General features: G+C 32.8%; 1 protein-coding gene across 1 annotated transcript in view; it reads left to right on the forward strand.

Moving 5' to 3' along the window:
* Faf1 (Fas associated factor 1) overlaps positions 1-23,631 on the forward strand; it is a 396,527-nt gene that overhangs the window by 139,481 nt on the left and 233,415 nt on the right. The window contains exons 5-6 of the mRNA XM_076860444.2: positions 17,431-17,522; positions 22,651-22,742. Of these exons, the coding sequence (XP_076716559.1) occupies positions 17,431-17,522; positions 22,651-22,742 (184 nt within the window). The remainder of the gene's footprint in view (positions 1-17,430; positions 17,523-22,650; positions 22,743-23,631) is intronic.

The raw sequence follows: 23,631 nt of genomic DNA on the forward strand, positions 1-23,631 counted from the left end.
TTGATTTGAAGATAGATATCTTATTAGTGAATCCTTACAAAGCTCAGGACAGTGAGAGAAATGAGCTCTGTTTCTTCTTACAAGGCCAATTCCAACATAAGTCTCTACCTTTATGAGTTAATATTTCCAAAGATTCCCACCTCCAGATACCATCACATTGAGGTGTAGGGTTTCAACATAAAGAAACTTTCAATCCATATCATCATTTAGTCTTCTCAAAGCTTAAGATTTCTTAATTATAGTAATATAGCTATCCCTATCTTCTAGCCATATTTTGAGGGATAGATGTTTTTAAGCTGGGCATGGTGGTATGAGCCTATAGTCTTAGCTAAATGGGGAGGCTGAGGCCAGTGGATTGTGTTAGACCAGAAGTTTGGGGCCAGTCTACATGGTGGGACCCCATCTTAAAAAAAATATTGTAGATAAAATGCTTAGTTTTTAAATATAAAAATAAAGATAAAAATACTTATTTAGAGTAAAAACTTGCTAAAGGGTAGTCTATGCTGCTGCTTCTGCTTTAGCCACAGTTACTTGTGCTGCAGTTGTACACTTCAAAAACATCTGGCTCCCCAGTTATTTAGTAAGAAATTTACATCTTTTTTTGCTTGTTTAAGGTAACTTTTTACAGAAATAGAGATCCATAGCAGTAATGGAATACACTTAAAGTACTACTTTCTGATGTAAAAACCTACAGTCTTAGTCTACAGATTTCAGAAACCCTACATACATGATCAGAAATTATGAAAATTAGCTATTATTTTCAGAGTTTCAAAGAGCAAGTCTCAGCAGTTTTCCTTATAACCTGTATCAAGGACATGTTTTACCACCTCCCCCCCCAAAAAAACGGATCCTTTATGCTGATGTTTCAGTCCATGCTCTTGTTTGATCTGTAGTGAAAATAGATAAGTTTTTGTATTAGCTTTTCTTCTTATAAACAAAGACATTACCATATGCTTTCTTTTCTCAGGCTGAATAATCTAATTCTATTAATTTTCCTCAAGGGCTTATTTTTTTAAACTTCTTTATTCATATAACTTTATCTGTGCCTTGCTTTTTTGCAGATGTTAAATAAACTAGACAGTCATTCTATTGTTGTGTTTTAATGATGCACTTACTAGAAGTATTTTACTTTAAAATGTTAGGTGTATATTGCCCTCATGATCATCTTTGTTAATTCTTTAAAATTCTTCCCCCTACCCAGTCACATGTAAAGGGATATACTTAAACATTTTTCAGTTTGAGTTCTATCAAACCGAGATTGAAACTTGATCTTTCTATCTTAGCATATTAAAATATAATACTTGTGGAGTACATACTATTTACAAGCTCCTGTATTAGCTATTTTACATGCTATGAGGATTCTTTGAGTTATCTAACCTTTGTCTTCAGAAGAAATTAAAGCTATTTATAAATATTGAAAATATTATAGTTAGATACAATATGAAAGAACAGTCAGGAAAAAAAAGAAAGATAAATGAAGGTAAAGCAAAATAATAGGAAGGTCAAGTGCATTCTATGATGTGCAGTATTCTAGCTAGCATTGAAACACATCTGCTGACACATTTTCAACTAGTGATTCTGAAAGAGAAATTAACTTATTAATTATATTTCAGAAAAAAGAAATTAACTTATAAGAATCCTGAGAGAGAGTAAACATACCTCTGAAACATGATTAGCTTCAGTTTATATGTCTTACTCAAGTAAGACATATAAGAGGTATACTGCGACAACATTTTTAAGCAATATTCCTGATCCATTTTGAATTTCAATCCCTGCCCCCACAAGGAATCCAAATTCCAAAGCTCATTTTGAATTGAGCCCTTTTTAACAAACTGGCAATCTCTTTTTCCTACCTTTGGCATATGACTACATTCTTATTTAATATTTATTGGCCAAACTCATCAAACTTTTTTAGGTGAAATAACTATGTTATACATTTATTTTTCTTTTTTCCTTTTTCCAGTTTAAAATCTTACTCTTTTTTGGGGAAGTACCAGGGATTGAACTCAGGGGTACTTGAACATTGAGCCACATCCCCGACTGTATTTTGTATTTTATTTAGATAGGGTCTCACTAAGTTGCTTATCGCCTTGCTTTTGCTGAGGCTAGATTTGAAATCTAGATCCTTCTGCCTCAGCCCCCTGAGCCTCTGGGATTACAGATGTATATCATCATGCCCTGCTTTTTTTCCCCCCTCTTACTAGGCATTGAACCCAGGGATGCTTAACTACTGAACCACATCCCCAGATCTTTTTAAGATAGAGTGTTATTAAATTGCTTAGGGCCTCACTAAATTGCTGAGACAGGCTTTGAACTGGTGAACCTTCTGCCTCATCCTTCTAAGCTGTGGGGACCACAGGTATGTGACACTGTGTGTCACTTTTTTCACTTTGGGGGAAAAAATTTTTTTTTATAGTGATGAGTTGGAAAGTATGTAATGAGGAAATGCAGTTATGAATTGAGTTTGGCTTTTTTGGATATAGTATAGTTTCAAAAAATTCAACAAGTTTTAAATGATTTTTAAATAAACTTATATTTTTAATGACCAAATCTTATCTTCTAATATTTAAAAATGGCTTTATTTCTCTTTTTAGTATTAGTCAGAATTGATCATTCTTAGAGCTTATATGGATTTTTAGTAATATTGTTAAGGCATCCTTTGTCTCTTTTGTGTACCACTTAAAAAATGTCAGATGTGGGCTGGGGTGTGGCTGAGTGGTTGAGCGCTCATCTACACGCCTGGGACGCTGGGTTTGATCCTCAGCACCACATAAAAAAATGAAAATAAAAACAAAGGTATTGTGTCCACCTACAACTAAAAAAATACATATTTTTTTTAAAGTCAGACATTGTCTTTACTTTCTTAATTTACTGATGGATATTCTCATTATTAGTGCCATTTAAAAATTTTTCTTTTAAATCTTAAAAGAGACAAAATCTGTAATAATTTCTAAGAAAACTAGAATTCATTTCAATATTAAATACATGTGAACTGCTGTTATGTTGCATGTGGCCAAATTCATGTGAATAAATATTAAATAAATGTGAACTGCTATTATGTTGCATGTGGCCAAATTCATGTGAATAAACAGTGTCTCACTTGGTTCTTTTTGTTGATGGGCTATTTGATGTAGTAGATTAGAAGTTCATGGATATTTTGAATACTTGAACTATTTTCTTGAGTGAAATCCTTGCTCATTTCAAGCATAGCGTGTAGTGAGCTTTCTACTGCTGTGACAAAATATCTGAGACAATCAAGTTATAAGGAGAAGAGATTTATTTTGACCCAGTTTTAGAAGTTTCAGTTAATATTTCGTTGGGACTATCACTTTGGGTATGTGGTGAGGCAGAACATTATGGTAAGGAAGCAAACGGACAGGGAAGGGACCAGGATCCCAATATAATCCTTTAAGGGCATGCTTCCAGTGACCTACTTCTTCCAACGAGGCCCCACCTCTTACACTTTCTACCACCTCACAATAGCATCACCAGTTGGGAACTAAGCCTTTAATATTCAAGTTTTTGGAGGACATTCCACTTCCAAAGTATAAAAGATAGTGTTTGGAAACACATGCTTCTCTGGATGATATATGTGAATATTGTACTTTTAATTTTGTCTTTATATAGAGAATATAGAAATATTTTAAAGTTTTATCATAGATTCATATGAAAGAATTTCTAGGAATCACGTTTTATAAACTGTTGACTTTATAATCCACTGTAAAAATGTGCTTAAGTGTGATAGAGTAAGATTAGTCAAGTTGTCATCCTATTTGAAAACAAGTAAAATAGTTACCAACATACAATAAACAAAACATCTCAAAATGAAGTATAAATCGGATATTGTTAATAGTTTCAATTTTCTTTGTTCTGTGTTATACTTATTCTCTTATAAACACCAAACTTATGTCATGTACCTTCTTTTTGTTCAGTGTTGGTATAAGCAAGGGAACGCATATTTATGGATAATATTTGGGCCTTTTCTTTTTTCACTGCTTTTTTTTTTCCTGTTAAATTCTGTGAGTTATATCACTTGAATCATTCCATTTGTTGCAGTGTAAGAATTCATTTTGGGGCATGAGTTGTTAAAATAATTCTGTCTAATTTCCATGGGTTAAGATGTTTTTCTTTCTCTAGTCTATATTTTTTATAGTTCCACTTAAGTGATCTTTCTAAAATACAGCTCTCCTTACATTGCTCCCTATTTCCTGCTTTGTGTTTGATTTTCCCTTTGTTGTTCTTTAAATTTGTTATTCTTTAAATCTTGCCTTTTAAATTATTTTTCCAAATACAGTGTTTAGCATATTCATACCTGTTGAGGAAAGGAATGGTTCTATAAAAGAGGTTATGCATATATGTGTAGGTATATTTATTCATCCACCATAGGATATTTTAAAAAATACACTTATTAAATTTTATGTGACCTGCAATATAATAATTCTGTTAGATATAGATCATCTAATAGTTATTCAAGAATTAGATAAGTTCTAATATTTCTGTAGTTATGTGCATACAAATTTAAAAATGCCAAGAAATGCTCAATAAAATAATGCAGCCTTTTCATGTTATTGCCAGGAAGATGCAACAAGATATGAAAACTAACCAAGAAATTTTATATCAGAGTGACACCTAGTGGTGATGACATTGGCCCATTACTGTTTTTAAGTGTCCTCTATTACTGCATTTTCATTTCAGTATGAAAAACATTCTGAGTTTCATTTTCTAATTAAAAAAAAAAATCCCTTTTAAATATATATGGCAGTAGAGTGTATTTTGACATAATATGCATGTGTAGAGCTTAACTTCCTATTCTTGTGGTTGTACGTGATGTGGAGTTACACTGGTCATATATTCATATATGCACATAGGAAAGTTATGTCTGATTCATTCTATCTTTCCTATTCCCATTCATTTTCTAATCTTGAATAAATTCTAACCTTGAAAAAAAATCTTAACCCATAGAATTTAGAATTACTTTGAAAGCATTAGTCCCTGTGAAAAATACTTTCTAGTATAAAATAGTGTGATTTCCTTGGGGGTAGATGGTGTTATTATTTCTCCAAGATCTAATGTTGGATTTAACTTAACATACAAGTATTTGTTTAATAAAGATTGTTGAATCAGTGCTGTGAACAAATCGACTTTGTTGGACTTCTGTATAGCTTTAGTTCTGTTTCTGAAATTCAGAAAAAAAATCTGTTATTAGTTGAATTATTTGTCCCTTTTTTGTTCATGTTTAATCTACTTTCTTAAAATCTCTTTTATTAGACCATTTTAGTTTCAAAGAATCAAATATGGAAAGATTTAAAACATTTAGGAAGTGTGTTTTCAGTTTGAAGAAGTTCTTGTTAATTAAACTATTGTTTTCCAGAATCTGTACATTTAATCTAGTCTTGACTCTGTAATTCAGGTTAGTTTTGTAATCTTTGGCAAATGCCTTAACTCCTCAGTGTCCCAGACACATATTGTGCATAATGAGTGTTAGGAGTTTTTTTGGTTGTTGTTATTAGTACCTGCAAAAAGAAGAAAAGAACAACAGTCTTATTTGCCTTTCAGAGATACTGTGAACACAAAATGACAAGAGGACTAATTATAATCTGTACTTTTGGGCAAGGGTAGAATGATGTGTGTCAGCATTGTTTTGTCCATCTGCAAACTGATAGCTGTTGCCTCCATGCCAAAAATTTTATACTGCCCAAATAATTTGTAGAATCATTTAAAAACCTGAACAAGCAGCATGTCAAATTGTGGTCGTAATGTGCATAGTTATTTTTATTTATGTATTAGAAACATTTTAGTTTAGCTTTGTGTGTTTAAATTGACATTTATTAATTTTTTATAGGGTGTTATGTGATGTGTCAATACACAACTATTTTGTAGAATGAGTAAATCAAGCTAATTAGCATCTTGTTACCTTATATATTTATCATTTCTTTGTGGTGAGAATATTTAAAAATCTAGTCTTAGTTTTGAAATATACAGTACATTATTATTAACTGTATTCACCATACTTTGCACTAGAATTGCCTAATTGAAACTGTACCTTTAAAATTTTTTTTATCTATCTATCTGTCTGTCTATCTATTTTTTTGTGGTGCTGAAGATTGAACCCAGTGCCTCACATATGCTAGGTGAGCGCTCTACCACTGAGCCAAAGCCCCAGTCCTGAAACTGAACCTTTTGATCAACATCTCCGTTTTCCTCATTTCTGCTTTCTTACCCTCATCCCCCATCCACCCCTACCCTCTAGTAACTCCTACAACTGAACAACAAAAAAAATCCGATTTAAAAATAGAAAAAGGACTTGAACAGACACTTCGCTGAAGAAAATACACAAATAGTTACTAGGCACATGAAAAAAATGTTTACTATCATGAATCATTAGGGAAAGGCAAATCCAAACCATGGGGAGGGGGAGCTAAATAATAAATTTTGACAAGGATATGAAATAATTCCTTTCTTCTGACATTACAAAAATATTACTGAAACAAGAAAAAATTTGTTTTTGAGTGTACTTGAAATATATTTTGCACATATTATTTCTTTTGGGTGACATTTATGTCAGCTTTGAAATGGGTTAGGTTTTATTTTACTCTTGAGTTTTTGGCGCCATCTTGTGTTGACTTTTTTTTATTAAAAATGGTAGCAGTATTAATCTGAAATGTTATTTGTAGCTTTAAAAAATATATAAATAATGTATATATAAATAAATATGTATGTGTGTGTGTGTGTGTGTGTGTGTGTGTGTGTGTATGAAGCCCAGAGAGGGCTTATAATTTGGCTTACTAATAGTCATGAAGAGAAAGGGGATAGTGCTTTCCATCGTAGTGATCATAACACTATAATAGTTTGCTACATTCTGCTTGGAAATGGTTAGTACAGCCACAGTATCCACTTTCACTGTAGTTTTCCTTTCTGAAATAATAGGAATATATTAGTAGTCATGTGTTTTATAGGGACAGATCCCCCCCCACCATGTTTAGTTGCCTTCTGAAAATTACAAGTGTTTAATATTATAAATTTAAATCCTAATTTTCAAAATGAGCTTGAGAAAAGATATTTCTATAGAATCACCATTTTTTAGATTGTTTGTTAAGATTTGAAACTCTGAAGAAAAATTAAAAAATATTTGAACTGATCTGTTTTTCAGGTATTTAAGTGGCAAATAGAGAGTTTGGAAAATCTATTCTTAGTTTATTGGAATGTTAAGCAGACTAGATGGAATGACCTTTTGCTGATAATTTTTTTTTCCTGGGTATGCCAAAATTCATTGAGTAATTGTTGACTTGGGCTTAGGTAGGGTTCCCCCCCCCTTATTTTACTTTATTTTTGAAATTAAACTTTCTGTTCATTCAAAATTAGAATGTTCTAATAAAAGGTTGTTGTTAAAAACAAAAAGCAAAGCTTATGATCTAGCTATACCTCTCCTTGGTATCTATCCAAAAGAATTAAAGACAGCCTATTTTAGAGATACATACGTTCCCATAAAGCTGCACAATTCATAGTAGCCAAATTATGGAGCAAGCCTAGGTGTTCATCAATAGATGAGTGACTAAAGAAAATGTGATTTTATATACACACACACACACACACACACACACACACACACAATGGAGTTTTATTCAGCTATAAAGAAGAATGGAATAATATCTTCTCCAGGAAAATGGATGAAGCTAGAGGGTATTATGCTAAGTAAATTAAACCAGACTCAGAAAGACTGTGTCAGAGAGAAAAAAATAAAATAAAAAGGAATTTTGTGAAATTAGAAGGGACACCATTATAGTAGAGGAAGGGTATCAGGACTAGGGAAGAAGGGAGGGCAAGGGATTGTGCTGGGGAGTGAAATTCATCAAATTATGTTATATGCATGTACAAATATGCCACAATGAAACCATTATTCTGTATAATTAATATGTACAAATAAAAATTGCTTAATTTAAAAGAAACAAAAGGAAAGACAATTTTACTCAGCAACATTTGAATTATCTTTATTAATGTATAATATAAACTGTTAAATGAAATGATTTATGGTAATAGCTTGGTTCATGTTAACATACAACTGTGTGAATATAACCTACACTATTTTCTAATGTGAAGGTAGGCATTTTCATGTAAAATAGAATTAGCATGCCTAATAGTTGGGGAAATAAGTTTTTATGAATTCTATTTGTGACTGGTTAGTTTTCTGAAATTCTTCAACTTGGCAGATCATTGAGCTATTTCTTGGCAGTAATTGGTGTGCACTACAGAAAATTACAAGAATTTCTACAAAGAAAATTGTGTTCAGAGCAACATTTGAAATATACATATTATTCTTCAGAATAATTAGTTTCTGGTAATAGCTTGGTTTATATTAGCATTCATTCGTGTGTAAGAGTGCCTGGAAAAATGGACAAAATATATGAAAAACTCTTGTTAAGCACTGGAAAACCAGCAGCATCAGTCTGTGATCCCTGAGACACAGAAAACAAGCCAGGTGAGCCCTATAGTTGCCTCTGATTTTTTTCTGGAGGAGGTTTCTTTTATGGTTCAGGAAAAAGGACTTTAAGCAGAGCTGAAGAATCGTAACTGTTTTGAGGAAAAGAGCCAGGACATCTATAAAATTGAGATCACTGGAATATATAGGGAACAATCTATAGAGACAAGAGAAAAATTTCAGAAATCTCGATCGTGCTTCCTGCAAATCTTTGACTGAATAATAATCTGTGCATAATTGGGTAAGCTAAACAATCCCTTGAACTCATAGATGAGGCTAAAAGACTGTTAAATTCATTTAATAGTCCAGAGGGAAACATATGGGACAATTAGTAGTGACCCCAGAAATAATGTTTTCCGTATTAGAATTAAAACTGAGAAATTTAAAGAATATTTATTGATTAATTAATGTATAGCAATAATGAACCCATTGCATGTCATCAAAAATGAAATTTGAAATGAAAAGTAACTTTCCAAAACCAAAAAGCTTGGCGAACTTCAGATTTTTATCTGTATAGAAAGCAGGTAGCTTCTTATGTCAGCAACTCCCCTCATTCTGTTGCAGTATATTACTTCTATTGAAGAACGTAAGAAAATACTATTTTAAATAGATGTGTATTTTGAGAAAAGAGGAGTATTTGAATAGCCAGGTAATTGTGACATTCTTTTTAAATACTTTACCAAAACTTAGTGATGGATGGTTTAAGTTTAGTTGCAGTATAAACTCTGAAACTTTGAAATTTTAACATTCCATTATATTAAAATCCATTGAAATACCTTATATTTCAGTGTAGGATTAATATGAATTTAAAAAAGGAAAAAGAACCTTAAGCAAGCTGAAGAGTCTTAACTAATTTGAGGAAAAGAGCTAGGACATCTATAAAATTGAGATTACTGGAATATATATGAATTAACCACTTGGAAAATATGGATTCACTTCATTATGCATATCAATCATGTTGATACATACATGATAATCAAATACATTTGTTAATAATCTCACAAATCAAATGTATAAGGAAGTTATCAGTCTCCTAGTGGCAGGTACAAATCAACATTTGGATTTTTTAAAAATAATATATTTATTTATTTATTTATTTTTATTTTTTTATTTTTTAATGTGGTGCTGAGGATCGAACCCAGCGCCTCGCATGTGCCAGGCGAGTGTTCTACCGCTGAGCCACAGCCTCAGCCCCTCAACATTTGGATTTTAATTTGAAGGTTTGAATTTAATGAAAACAAATGTTGCAATTGTTTTCTTCAAAATTTCCCCATGGTACTGGGAATTGAACTCGGGGCCTTGCTCGTGTGTGTGTGTGTGTGTGTGTGTGTTTTAATTGACTGGCTCACCTTTGTTCAATTTTGAGAAAATACGTAGTTTGAATGCTATAGTTTGTTAGTTACTTGTTCAAATTAAAATGATATTCTGTGAAAAAACCAAGTCCTTTGACTTAAGGCAGTGATTACACTTGAGTATGTAGCAGAAGTGCTTTTAGGTAATTCCAATTTCATTACACATTATGTTAAAAACATCAAAATTTGATAAGAGTAATATTTTTGTTACTTCATGAAACATGTATAAATGTTTTTGTTTTTGGTGGTGAAAAATATAATGGAGTGACAACTCATTCATTTTAGCACCTCTTATTTTATTTGTGATAAGACATCTGCAGTTTTACACAGCAGTACTTTTGTATTATCAGTTCCAAGGAACCTCAGGAATCTTTTAGCTAAGTTTTTGAGAATTACTGCTTTGGATGCACCTGATAAAAGCTTATAAAGGAGTTTCAGAATAATCAGTCTGATATACAAGAAGTTTAAATGCTTGCCAGAATAAACTTCCACACTCTTTAAAAGGCAAACTGCAAAATCTAGACACTCATTAATATGGTTTTCACAATGTCTGGCAGTCAATCAAAAAGTAGTGGACACCAGTAGAAATAACAAATATGAATTACAACCCCAAGAACAAGTAGAAGATAAAAACATATCCTTTAATAGCTGTGACGAAGTAGATGAGGGTTTGAAAACAGGTCTTATAAACATGCTTAGCAATGTAAAGGAAATCAAGAATTTAATGAGGAAAGTAATGTAAAATATTTGAAAATAACCTAATGAAAAATATGTAACTGAACATAGAATTGTGAAATTAAAAAGTTACTCAGATAGATTACAGAGATTAAAGAAAATATCAATGAATTAAGAGACATAGCAACAAAGCAATGTGAACTGCTGCACACACACACAACAAAAATACTGGAATAAGTGGGTAGGGAGAGAAGGCTGGAGCCTGAGTGGCCTGTATGGGGAAACAAATTGGTATAATGAGTGATTAGAACCTCCAAAATAAATGGTATAGTGGAAAAGGGGAAATTTTAAAGAAAAAGAAAATAGTCCATTGCTAGCTAAAATTGAGGAAAACTGAATTCACAGATCTCAGAAAGTTATTTAGTAATAAATCAGAACTAAGAAGATAATTTGGTTCATATCCATACAATAGAAACTACTTGGTAATGAAAGTATAGATTGTTAGTACATGCAACAATGTAGAAAAATCTCTGACAACTTATTTAGAAAGAAACCAGATTTAAAGGAAACCATATCAAGTCACATTATAATCAAATTGCTGAAACTCAGTAGTAATGTACTCTTTAAAAGAATCTGGAGGTGGGTTGGGGGAAATATTCCACAAAGGAAAGTTCCCAGAATATTTGGAAATAACAAACATATTTCTAAATAAACATAGGTGAAAGAAGAACTCACAAGGGAAATTTAGAAAACATTTTGATCTGAATTATGATTGTTTGATGTCAGCAAATTGATACTAAGAGGGAAACTTAAGAACTTTTAAGTTCAAATGATTAATTATAAGAGAAGAAAGTTATGAAAGCAATGATTGAAATTTCCACCAACAAATAAGAAAAGTTCTTACTTCAGCTTCTAGCCAAGATAGAATAACAGTAATCAGACTTACTCTCACTCCTAAAAGTACTTAAAATACCACCCAAAAGGCTTATGGGAACAAGCCTGGGCATAGTGTCTGTTCCCACCAGCTAGACTAGAAAACCTCACAATTCATGGGGCTTTGGATAGACTACTCAGAAAGGTCTTGCTTCATTCAGTACTGGTAACTAATTAGCCTTAGATGTACTGCTCTGGTGCGGCTGACTAACAAATCTTAAAAACAAAATGCAAAGTGATTGAACTATGTCCAAGTGACTTAATTGCATCACAGAAGCTAGTTCAAGAATCTATCTATGTATCTATCTGAATAGAAAAATCCAGCACCCCAAAGAGACAACATTCAGTGTTAAGCATCCTGTAAAAAGTATCACCAGACATATAAAAATGCAGGAAAATCTGGCTCATATTGAGATAAATCAATCAAAACCAACCCAGAGCTGGCACAGATGTTAGGATTATTAAGTAATGTTACTAGAACAATTATAATTTTATTACTTGTGTTCAAAAAGAGAGGAAAAGATTTAAAATAAGTCCTTAGAAATGTACAAATTACCCAATTGAACATCCAGAGATGAAGACTGTGATGCTTCCTTCAGATGACAAATATACCAGATGTACTTAATAGCTGATCAGAAATTGAAGAAGAAAAGATTAGTGAACTAAAAGGCTTACAAGAGAAAACCACTTTGGAAAAAAAATAGGCAGATTCTTAGTTAAAAATACACTGGCCATTTCTCTCCTAGGTACTTAGCCAAGCCAAGAATAATGAAAGCATATGTTCATCAGAGACATGTACATTATTGTTCATAGCAACATGATTTGTAATAGCCCCAAACCAGAAACAACCCCATATGTTCATAAGCCAGTGAGTAGATAATTTGATTTCTAGCCATACAATAGAATGCTACGTAGTAATGAAAACATAGGATTGTTGTTACATGCAACAATGTAGAACAATCTCTGACAATTTATTTTGAAAAAAGCCAGATAGGACATTCAGCAATTCCATTTATATAAAATTCTAGAAAACTCAAACTAATCTATAGTCTAGAAATAAAATTTGTGGTTCCTTGGGGCAAAGGTGAAGGGTAGTATGAAGGAATTATCAAGAGCCATAAGGATACCTTTGGGGAGTGATGGATAAATTCATAACCTTAAGTGTGGTGGTTCACTGTTGGATACACTTGTCAACATTTATCAAATTCTTGATTTTAAATATATGCAGTTTATTTTATGTTAACCATAACTTTATCTATTAAGAAATTTTAAAAAGAAGAGGAAATCAAACCCAAAGTATACTTAGAGGAAAATAGGTATAAGAGCAGAAGTCAATAAAGTAGAAAATGGTTAAATATTAGGAAAACGAGCAAAACTTAAAACTTTGAGAAGATTAATAAAAGTCAATAACTCTCACTAGTATGAACAGGAACAAAAAAGAAAACACAAGTTATTAACATTGTGAATGAAAGAGGTACCCACATCTGAGGAATCTCTATACTGCTTTCCATAATGATTGCATCAGTTTGCAGTCCCACCAACAATGTATGAGTGTACACTTTCTCCACATCCTCACCAGCATTTATTGTTACTTGTATTCTTGATAGTTGCCATTTTGACTGTAGTGAGATGGAATCCTAGTTTTAATTTGCATTTCTCTAATTGGTAGAGATGTTGAACATTTTTTTATATATTTGTTGACCATTATAGAAACAATACTTAGATACAACCACCCTCAAGGAGATTTATAAAGGGCAATAGGAGGTGGGATGACTGGAAGCCATTTCAGAAGCTGTCAACTACGTAAAGGAATAGTACTCAGCAATGAAAAGGAGCTATATAATTGGTATATATAGTAACCTGGATGAACAACATGGACAGAAAAGAAAATAGACAAAACTAATTTTTAGGATGAAAATGAGGATCAGTGGTTGGTATGGAGGCTGGTTTTTAATTTCAGAATGGTATAAGTAGGCTTTTTGTGTTACAGGAAATGTTCTTTATCTTGTTTGTATGGTGATTGCAACAGTGAAAATATTGTTAAATCTCACCTCAAAAATCACAAGTAATTTTATTATTTGTGAATTATAATTCAATTAAGTTTTTTTTAAATTTTATTTTAACTGACATATTAAACCTAAAAATGTACATTAGGGGATATTAATGTGATATTATTGGAGTACCAAGTTATACTACATATACATGTATGAAAGTATAGTGTTTATCATATCTATCTCCTCAAATATTTGTCATTTCTGGTTCTGGCTTTGTTTTCTTTTGGGGGCGGTTGATATAGGAATTGTTTTTTGTATTTTTTTTCTTAAAATATGTATGTGTTACTTTTATTATTAGTGAAAATATTTTAGAGTTTCTCCAGTGCAAATTTAAAAGACTTCAATTTTTCTTTTTTAATTAGCACATAAATGTGCATGTTTATGGAATACAATGTGGTAATTTGATACATGAATATAGTGTGTAATAGTCAAATCAGGGTAATTAGTTAGCATTTCCATCTCCTTAAAAATTTATCATTTATTTGTGTTTGGAGCCTTCAAAGTCCTTTCAGTTCTTCATAAAATATATAATAAGTTGCCGCAGTCTGGCTGGGCACAAATCACGAGCCACTACACAGTTTGTAGATTCAAACAGCAATTCTGTATTCCGGATCTCACACCGGCCGTCTACAAACACGCTCTGGGGAAATCCACGTCCTCATGGGCTTCTGTCTCCCAAATATATTCTGAATCCCGTGAGAACTCAAGGGGAACTCAGGCAGCAGGATACGCCCTATTCTAAATGGGGAACGCCCTAATCTCTTATTTTGCTAAACCGGGAACACCCTAAACACGGGTCCGCCCTGGTCCTTGAGCAAGGTCACCTTACATGCAATGTCGCTGCAAAATGTCCTAATTCCATGAGTCCTTCCACTAAAGAAACATGGGGGTACGCTGGCAAGGAAATTGTCATTCCTACTTGGCTGATGGCTCCCAGCAATAAGTTGTTAAACTATAGTCACCCAACTGTGCTGTATAAAATTAGAACTTACCCCCCTCCTAATTATAATGAAGATGCAAACTAAACAATGGGAGAAAATATTTGGAAACTTTGATAAGAAAAGATTTGGTAAATATTTGATAAGATTACTATCCAGAATATATAAAAAATAAAAACCCTCCACAACAGCAGCAACAACAAACCCAATAATCTGATTTTAAAAATATCAAATAGGGCTGGGGATGTGGCTCAAGCGATAATGCACTTGCCTGGCATGAGTGCGGCGCTGGGTTCCATCCTCAGTACCACATAAAAATAAAATAAAAAAAGATGTTGTGTCTGCCGAAAAACTAACTAAATAAATAAATATTAAAAAAAATTTTAAAATTAAAAAAATAAAATATCAAATAGCTGGGCACAGTGGCATATACAATTCCAGTGATTCAGGCGGCTGAGGTAGGAAAATGGCAAATTCCAGGCCAACCTCAACAATTAGCAGGACCCCTCAGTGACTTAGCAACACCCTGTCTCAAAAAATAAAAAGGATTGGGGATGTAGCTCAAATGTAAAGCTCTGGGTGTCCAGTCCTCACACATGTGAACATGCCTGTGTAGTGGTGCATGCCTGTACTCCTAGCAGGCTGAGGAAAGAGGATCTTTTGAGCCAGGTAGTTCAAGTTCAGCCTGGACAAATTAACGAGAGCCCCATTGTAAAAAAAAAAAAGTGGAGGCCTGATTTGAGTAGACATATCTGGAAAGAAGTTATATAAATGGCCAAAAAATATATGAATAAAATGCTAACATTACTAATTGTTAGGGAGATATGAATTAAAACCACATTGAGATAACATCTCACCCCAGTCAGAAAACCTGTAATAATGAAAAAAGCAAAAAATGATAGTGAATATGAAGAGAAAAGGGGAACTCTCACTCTTAATGGGAATGTAAATTAACTGGTGGGGATATGAGTAGACAAAATGTGATATAGATATATAGTGAAATATCATTCAGCCATAAAAAGAATGAAATCCTATCATTTGTGTCCAAGTGGATGAAAGTAGAGGTCATTATTAAGTGAAATCAACCAGGTACAGAAAGACAAATGCCACATGCTCTCAACTCATATTCTGAAGCTAACAAAGTTGATTTCCTAGAAAAAGAACAGGATAGTGAGAATTGTAGTAGAATTCTTAGAGGACAAGAAAAGGTAGCAGTAAGGGGGAGGAGAAAAGAAGATTAGATAATTTTTGTTTTTTATTCCTGTCTGTGGAACAAAAGTTTTTTTTTTTTTGGTCTCATAGTCTTCAGGCTTTCTGCAAAGAGTAATTGAGACTTTTTTTTTTTAAATATTTTTAAAATATCTTTAACACCATATCTTTATTTTTATTTACTTATTTTTATGAGGTGCTGAGGATAGAATCCAGCACTTCACATGTGCTGGGTGAGCATGCTATGGCTGAGCCACAACCCCAGCCCCCCAGTCATTGAGACTTTAAGCTAAATTTTTTTATGGTTTTTTTTTGTTTGTTTGTTTGTTTTCAAGATTGTAATAAGGAGGTGTCAGGTGGAGGTGTATTTCTGAGAAGAAGAAAGCATTGAACAGACTTTTGCAAATGCATATGCCCAGTTCTAGACAGGCACAGCTCCAGAAATACCAGCCTTAGCCTGAATGAAAGGGCAATGTTTATATGTATTTGGTATGAAAAGTAAAGCTTACCTTTTTCCTATTTCTGTAAACAGAATGATACTTTCTTTGTCAGCAGTGACATTTTTGAATGACAAGGTTGATTAAAGTTTGTTCTATAAATATAGTGTTGAACCAGAATTGTTTTTATGATGGCGAGGCACTATCCAAAGTGTCCAGATAGGAGCTTTCTTTTGGAAAGTAAAAATTGTCACTGAGGCAAGTTGTGGGATTACCCACTTCAGCAGTTGTGTTGCATAGAACTTATGTAGCATAAGTTTTTTTCCTCTTGCTTTTCCTTTAATAGCATGGAATTATTTTCCCTCTTTAACTAGATCAGATGTTTCTGTTATTTTTAAGTGAAATTAAATTATTTTTACTCTAAAATTACAGACCAGCAGCAATCCAGTATAAGCAGATATATGACAGATTTGCATATTTTGATTCATTATTCTGTTTCAAATAGCATAGTATGAGAGCTCATAGCATTAATTTGTAAGTAGATGTGATTTGTGAAAAAGAATTTCTGAAAAATACGGAAAAATTGTGCTTCCTCACTGTTTCTCATTAGCATCTTGTTCAATTTTTTTTTAAAAAAAAAACCTTTCAATTTCTTATCTTTACTGAACAGAATTTCCCTAAGTTTCACCTCTAGTTTCCCCCCGCCCTCTGAAATTCTTTTGCTTTACTCTTCAATAAAATTTAAATTGTCTTGTAGATCATATACATTGGCTTTTTTTTTTCAGTCTCTTCTTATTTAAGGTATATTATCTCCTTTCATACTTGTATCCTATGGATAGATGAAATAGGTGATATTCTTTTCCATTTTATAGAAGCAGAAATAAGAGCAGGCAAGTTGTTTTATTTTCCCAAAATAAAATTTCAACATAGATTTTCATTATAAAACCTGCTCTCTGTGAACTATTATTATGCCATAGGATTTATACTTTATCTGCTACTCCTATCATATACTGAGCACATGATAGATATCGTCAATTAATTGGCTTCTCTATTCAAACCCCCAGTTACTGATATCTATTTATTTAGAAGCCATGCTTTTAAACAGATTAGTACATTAATTAATGAACTATTTAATTAATTGTGGATTTTTGCATAATTAATGTTGAAGCCTGAGTTCTTCAAGGGGGCACTAAGTTGTGTGATCAAGGAGATTTGAAGTTTAGACTAAATTTTAAAAATATCATGCATGTGAAAAATGTCATTGTATATGGTGTGGAAATATTGATGCTAGTCCTATTACTGACAAATGTTGGCAGTGTTTTTTTGTTGGTAATCTTTGGTCTCTTATTTATACAGGAGAAATTAAACAGATTCTAGAAAATGAACTTCAGATTCCTGTGTCTAAAATGCTGTTAAAAGGCTGGAAAACTGGAGATGTGGAGGACAGTGTGAGTTTCTTTTCTTGCTTTTTTGGTATTTAGTACTGGGGATTGAACTCAGGACCCCTTTCTCACTGAGGAATATCCCTAGCCCTTTTTATTTTGACACAGGGTCTCACTTAGTTGCTTAGGGCCTCACTGAGTTGCTGAGGCTAGCCTTAAACTTGGTAATCTTTCTGTCTTAGCTTCCCTGGTCACTAGGATTACAGGCATGCACCACCATACACGGCCAGTGTGAGTTTCTAAATTGCCAAGAAATAAAATTAAATTATGCAATTGACTAACTTGTATATAAAAATTGATTTTAACTAATATTGTTACATATGCCAGAAATAGATTTGGTGATAGTAATTTTGTTTATGTAATCCACAGTGATTTCCAAGCTAAATTCTTTTTGTACTAAACCAAAAATAGTTTTAAAGAGTTATGTAAATGAAAATATTGTGAGGAGAATTTTTTTCTAAGTATTTTATAGGAGTTTTAAAATTCTTTTTTTTCCTCAAACTTCTTAAGAGTGTCAGTGAGTGCTCTGGAATGATAATTTATTGAACAATTACTTATTTACCTGAAAGAAGTCTCACACAATGTGTGTGTGTATATGTATATATATATTTTTTTTTTGGGAGGGGCGTGCTGGGGATTGAACCCAGGACCTTGTGCTTGCGAGACAAGCACTGTACCAACTGAGCTACACCTCCAGCCCCTTACACGATGTATACATTTTTGCAAGTGTAAATTATGAAGCAAAGATAATAATGGGAAACTTAAAACTTAAAAAATTTAAATGATAGAATATTTCTTTGTTTACTTGGATAGTGGCAGATAAGTGGAATGAATAATATTTTAAGGATCTGCAATGTTGTAATTTTCAGATAATAGCTTCTGTTCTTAGGGGCATGTATTAGCAGCCTTGGGTATAGAATGTTTCATACACCTTATTTTTACTGAAAGAAATGGAGGAAAAGAAATGAGTTAAATCTAAAGTTGTAAATGTTTGAGGTAGAAATAATATATTGACTCTTCCCATACTGTTACTGAGTCAATATTTTTACAATCAGGCATAAATAGAATCTGCAACTTTTTGTTCAGTTCTCTGTGAATAGCTTCAGATAGTCATTGTGATTTTAGATCATATGTGAGTTCATGTGATATATGGAGAAGTTTAGAGTATTTCAATAAGTTATTTACAGGAATTTCAGGTAGACAAAATATTTATAAGTTTAGATATAAGTTAGGAGTTAGCAAACTGTTTTCTGTATAAAACTACCATAATATTTTAGGCTTTGTGGGCCTTAAGGTCTCTATTGCAGCTACTTGACTTGGCTGTCAAGAAAGAGTGAAAGCAGCCGTAGACAATATGTGAAAGAGCAAGCATAATTCTGTCCCAATGTAACTTTATTTATGGACAACATATTTAAATTTTATGTAATTTCATGTCATGAGAATATACTTCTTTTTGATATTCTTCCTCCCAACCATTTAAAAATGTAAAATCATTCTTAACTTTCAGACTATACAAAAACAGTTAACAGGCTGAATTTGTAGTGGTTGATAGTTTGCTGACCACTGGTGCTAAGTGGTTTTTCTATTTTTGTAATAGAGATCACAAAAGAGCCTCATGCATGATAGATAAGTGCTCTATCATTGAACTACATACAGCTCAAGCCTCTGGCTGTTCTAGTTTATACATGGAATTATTTAAAAAAAAAAAGAGTAGTATGAACTAACAGTCTTGACAAAAATAAGTAAACCACCAAAATGTAATCATTTACATAGATATTATTTATTCATTCTTTTATTTAGAAACTTGTGACTATGAAAAAATCTTGCATGGAATTTTCAGTAATTTTTGAAGAGAAAACCCCCCCACCTCCACTTCCAGTGGGGTCTTGATGTTTCCCAGGCTGACCTCCAACTTGTTATCCTTCTCCCTCAGCCTCAGTAGTAGCTGCCATTACAGGCACACACCACTACACTGGCTAAGGCAATCATTTTGAAAATGTTGATTAAGCTGTGTGTTATAATATTTAACATAGCCTTCCTTACAGTAATACTTTCAAGCTGGATGCCATGGCACATGCCTGTAATCCCTATTCAGGAGGCTGAGGCAAGAAGTTATAAATTTAAGGCCAATCTGGACAACTTAGTAAGACCCTGTCTCAAAATGAAATAAAAAGGGCTCTCTAGCGCTCAGTGATAGAACATCTCCAGATTTTATACCTAGTAGCGCAAAAAAGAATAAGTTCTTATTCCCTGCTTATGTAAGATCATCCTTTCCTAGAAGTCCTTACCTCCATCTGCACAGTTATGAAGTATTACTAAATAGCCATTCCTTGCTTTCTAATACTTTAACTTTGTATTATCATTTGCTTTGATTTAGTCTGGACTAATTTCATTACCCCCCCCCCCCCCTCAATCACTGCAAGGAGTATGAGATTCCCAAGTCATTCCCCACTTAAATCCTCATAGTCCCTACACATCCATATCTGTCTCTGTCCTTTTTCCTCTATGATGTCTTAAACTTTTTTGCTACATGCAGAGGTTTGCTGTGGAAGGAATTAATCATTAGCATAATTCCTTCTGTTATCAAACTCTTCCCTTGAAGACAGAGGTCATCTTTTCCAATGGGGTCTTTCTGTATTTCCCAGGCTGACCTCCAACTTGCTATCCTCTTCTCTCCTCCCTCAGCCTCATTTTTCCTCATTTCTTTTTCTAGACCTTTATCTGTTTTTCTTCTGTAAAATTCCTTTGACTTTGGATTTTCATGTCAAAAGATTATATCATCTACTTATTGAAGTCATTACCCTTTATTTCCTGATAATTTTTAGTGTCTGATTTATAATTACTGTTTCCTAATTCTTAATATAATGTAAATGATTTTTCTAATGCCTTAACCTTTTAGTTCCATAAATATCTCCTCCACAAAAATCTTTCTCCACTTAGCTCAGACCTGTGGTCTTATCATCTTTTAATAATGAAAACTCTTATCTTAATTTCAAGCTCCCATTTTTTTTTTTTTTTGCTGATCGTCTCTCATTTTTCTCACTCACTTATCCTAATCCCAACAATCCTTAACCCAGTTTATATTGCCAATTCATTTTTTCTTCCCTCTTTTCATGTTCATTATATCATTTTCTCCACATTTTACTCTAGATTAAATTTCATGATTAGTCATTATAATTTTCTTGAATACAGCCTCATGCTCGACTGAAATCCTTTCTTTGACTAAATCCAACTCTCTGGCTTTTCTGTGTCTTATAAGAAAATGTAGCTGGAGACAAACAAAATCATCCTGATAATAGTATATTTTTAAATTCATGATCATGATTTTCAGAGCACTCCTTAATGTTGCTAGGAAATCCTAATGTATATACTTGGTTTATCTACACTACCCTTCATTCTTACTCTCAGCTGATGACTTTGTTATTTCCTGTAATTTTATATTTTTTTAATTTATATATCCATTTCAGATGTGTCTTGAATTCTGAATTTCTATATCCAGTCATTTACTTACTTTCTCTACTTGAATGTTTAGTAGACATTTCTATTTAGTGGGTCCAAAATGTAAGTCTTTATCTCTAGCCTTCTCCATATCAGTTGATGGCAATTTCATCCTTCTACTTGTTTAAGCTAAAATTTTAGGGTCATCATTGATACTTTTATCTCATAATCCATATATAGTTTGTAAGGAAATGTTTTGGCACCATCTTCATAATGCATCCAGAATCCAACTGGTTTGCCCCACTTCTGCTGTCACACTGACTTAAGCCCCCATCAGCTTTATCTTATTTTATTTCATTAACCTGCTCTCCTCTGCCAATCCTTTCTCATTTATTCTGAACCAGGCTGCCAGGTTCAGAACATGAATTTGATCATGTTACAACAGTAGCTTCCCTCTCATCCAGAATTAAAGCCAAACCTTTACATTAACAGAAATGGTTCAACATGTTTTCTGTCCTTATTGTTGCTGTTACTGTATGACTTATCTCCTACCAGTGCTTACTTGGCTCCAGTTACATTGAACTCCTTCTTGTTCCTTAAACATTTTGTACTGGCTCTTTCCTTTGCTTGAAATATTCTTTGTCTATATATACTCATGCTTTTTTCTCTTTCAACTTTAGGTCTTTGCTCAAATTTACATTCTCCAAGTGAGACCAGCTCCTTTTAAATCATAGAGCTCTCCTATATCTCATATTCTTCCTTCCTTGATTTATCTTTAGTAAAAACAACAACAAAAACAACAAACAAACAAACAAAAACTCATCCCTTTATGATACTCAGCTATATAGGTTGATCACTTTATTTATTCCTACTAAAATGTGAATTCTGACTGGAATTTTATTTTAGACTGTTCTAGTCAGTGCTATCCTCCATGGCTGGAGTAATCCTATCAAGGAGTATGTGACACAATAAAGTATCTGTTGAATAAGTTTATGTCTTGAGCTGTGATGTAAAATATACTTCTTAATGTTATTGCTGCCCAAAAAGTATTTCAGCAAGTATTTACTATCATATTATGAGTTTGAAATGTTTGAATTTTGTAGCCAAGAAATGTAATAAACTTGTGTATGGTTTATTTAGATGGTAAGTCAGATGTGGCTCAAGAGTAATTTATTCCCTCCAGACAGAGAGCTTTAACAGGAAAGGTTTCTAGAGTAAGAGTAAATTGAGCTAATTAATACTTCCTTATATACAAGTTAGGTAACCTCTCAGGGTATTATTCCTCCTTATCTACAGAATCATTAGCTTGAGGTGCTCTCTATTATCTTTCTTAGGTCTAATAATTTCTGAAAATCTTCATTACTAATATTTGTCATAATGACTCTGGAATCAGAGCATATTAGTTGCAAGCATATACTTCTAGAGTGAAGAAGCTGAATGAGTCTCAGGTTTGTGTTTATCCATTTGTAACTCTTCATGAACTAAAGAATTTACATTTTACTTTAATAGTCATAATTTGACTAATTTATAATATATACAAGAGAAACTAGGTTATTTGTATTCAGCACTTTTGTATTACCCTATTTAGGAAATTTCCAAAAGACAAAAAGTCAAACTAGAAAATTGCTAAATTTTCAAGTATTATTTAAAAAAAAGCATAAATCAACAAATGTTTGTTTTATTTTTTCTTTTTCAGACGGTCTTAAAATCGCTACACTTGCCAAAAAACAACAGCCTTTACGTCCTTACACCAGATTTGCCACCACCTTCATCATCTAGTCATGCTGGGTAAGGTATTTGCTTTTCCTGGGAATCTGAAGTGAAAAGTTTGATTGTTAAATTGCTTTAAGCTATTACTTTAAGCTATAACTATCTAGACTGGATAATTTGTTAGTTTTAGAGGCAGATCTTCTTACTCAAAGAAAATCTTTAGCAAAACTCCAGTATATTAAAAATAGTTATAATGACTCTTTTCTGGTTGAAAGGGAAGAATTAGAGTTAGAGGGAAGAGAAAGAATAAATGGAGCTCTGAGCTTTCATTGCTAAAGAAGATATACCTTAAACTGGGCATGGTGGTGCCTATAATCCTAGGTGCTTGAGTGGGAGGCTGATGCAGGAGGATTATAAGTTAGAGGACTAGCAATCCAGAGAGACCCTGTATCAAAATGAATGAATGAACGAATGAATCAATGAATGAGGATGTATTAGAATGCTTCCCTAGCATGTGTAAGGCCTTGAGTTCAAACTCCAGTATTAGGGGAAAGGGAGGAAGATATACCTTTAAAGAATATTCATTGGGCTCTGAAGAATAAAACTGGGAAAACAGACATAAAATTTTTGTTAAGATTATTTTTTCTTTGAAATAGAGGGAATTAGGTTGGTTCTGTGGCTCAGAGATAGAACACTTGGCTAGCATGCGTATGGCACTGGATTTGATCCTCAGTACCACATAAAAGTAAAATAAAGGTATTATGTCCACCTACAACTAAAAAATAAATGTTAAAAAAAAGAAATAGAGGAAATCATTGTTTTTGGTTTTTGTTTTCATTTTTCAACACATTTATGGAATTTTAAAGAGATTTTTTAATAGCACATTAAATTTATTATTGCTAGATGAAGCAAATGAGCTGTAGTAACTGATTATACTAATGATAGAATAATAATTTTGTCTTTTAAA

This window comes from Callospermophilus lateralis, chromosome 7 (genome assembly GCF_048772815.1).
Source record: "Callospermophilus lateralis isolate mCalLat2 chromosome 7, mCalLat2.hap1, whole genome shotgun sequence".
NCBI classification, from domain to species: Eukaryota; Metazoa; Chordata; class Mammalia; order Rodentia; family Sciuridae; genus Callospermophilus; species Callospermophilus lateralis.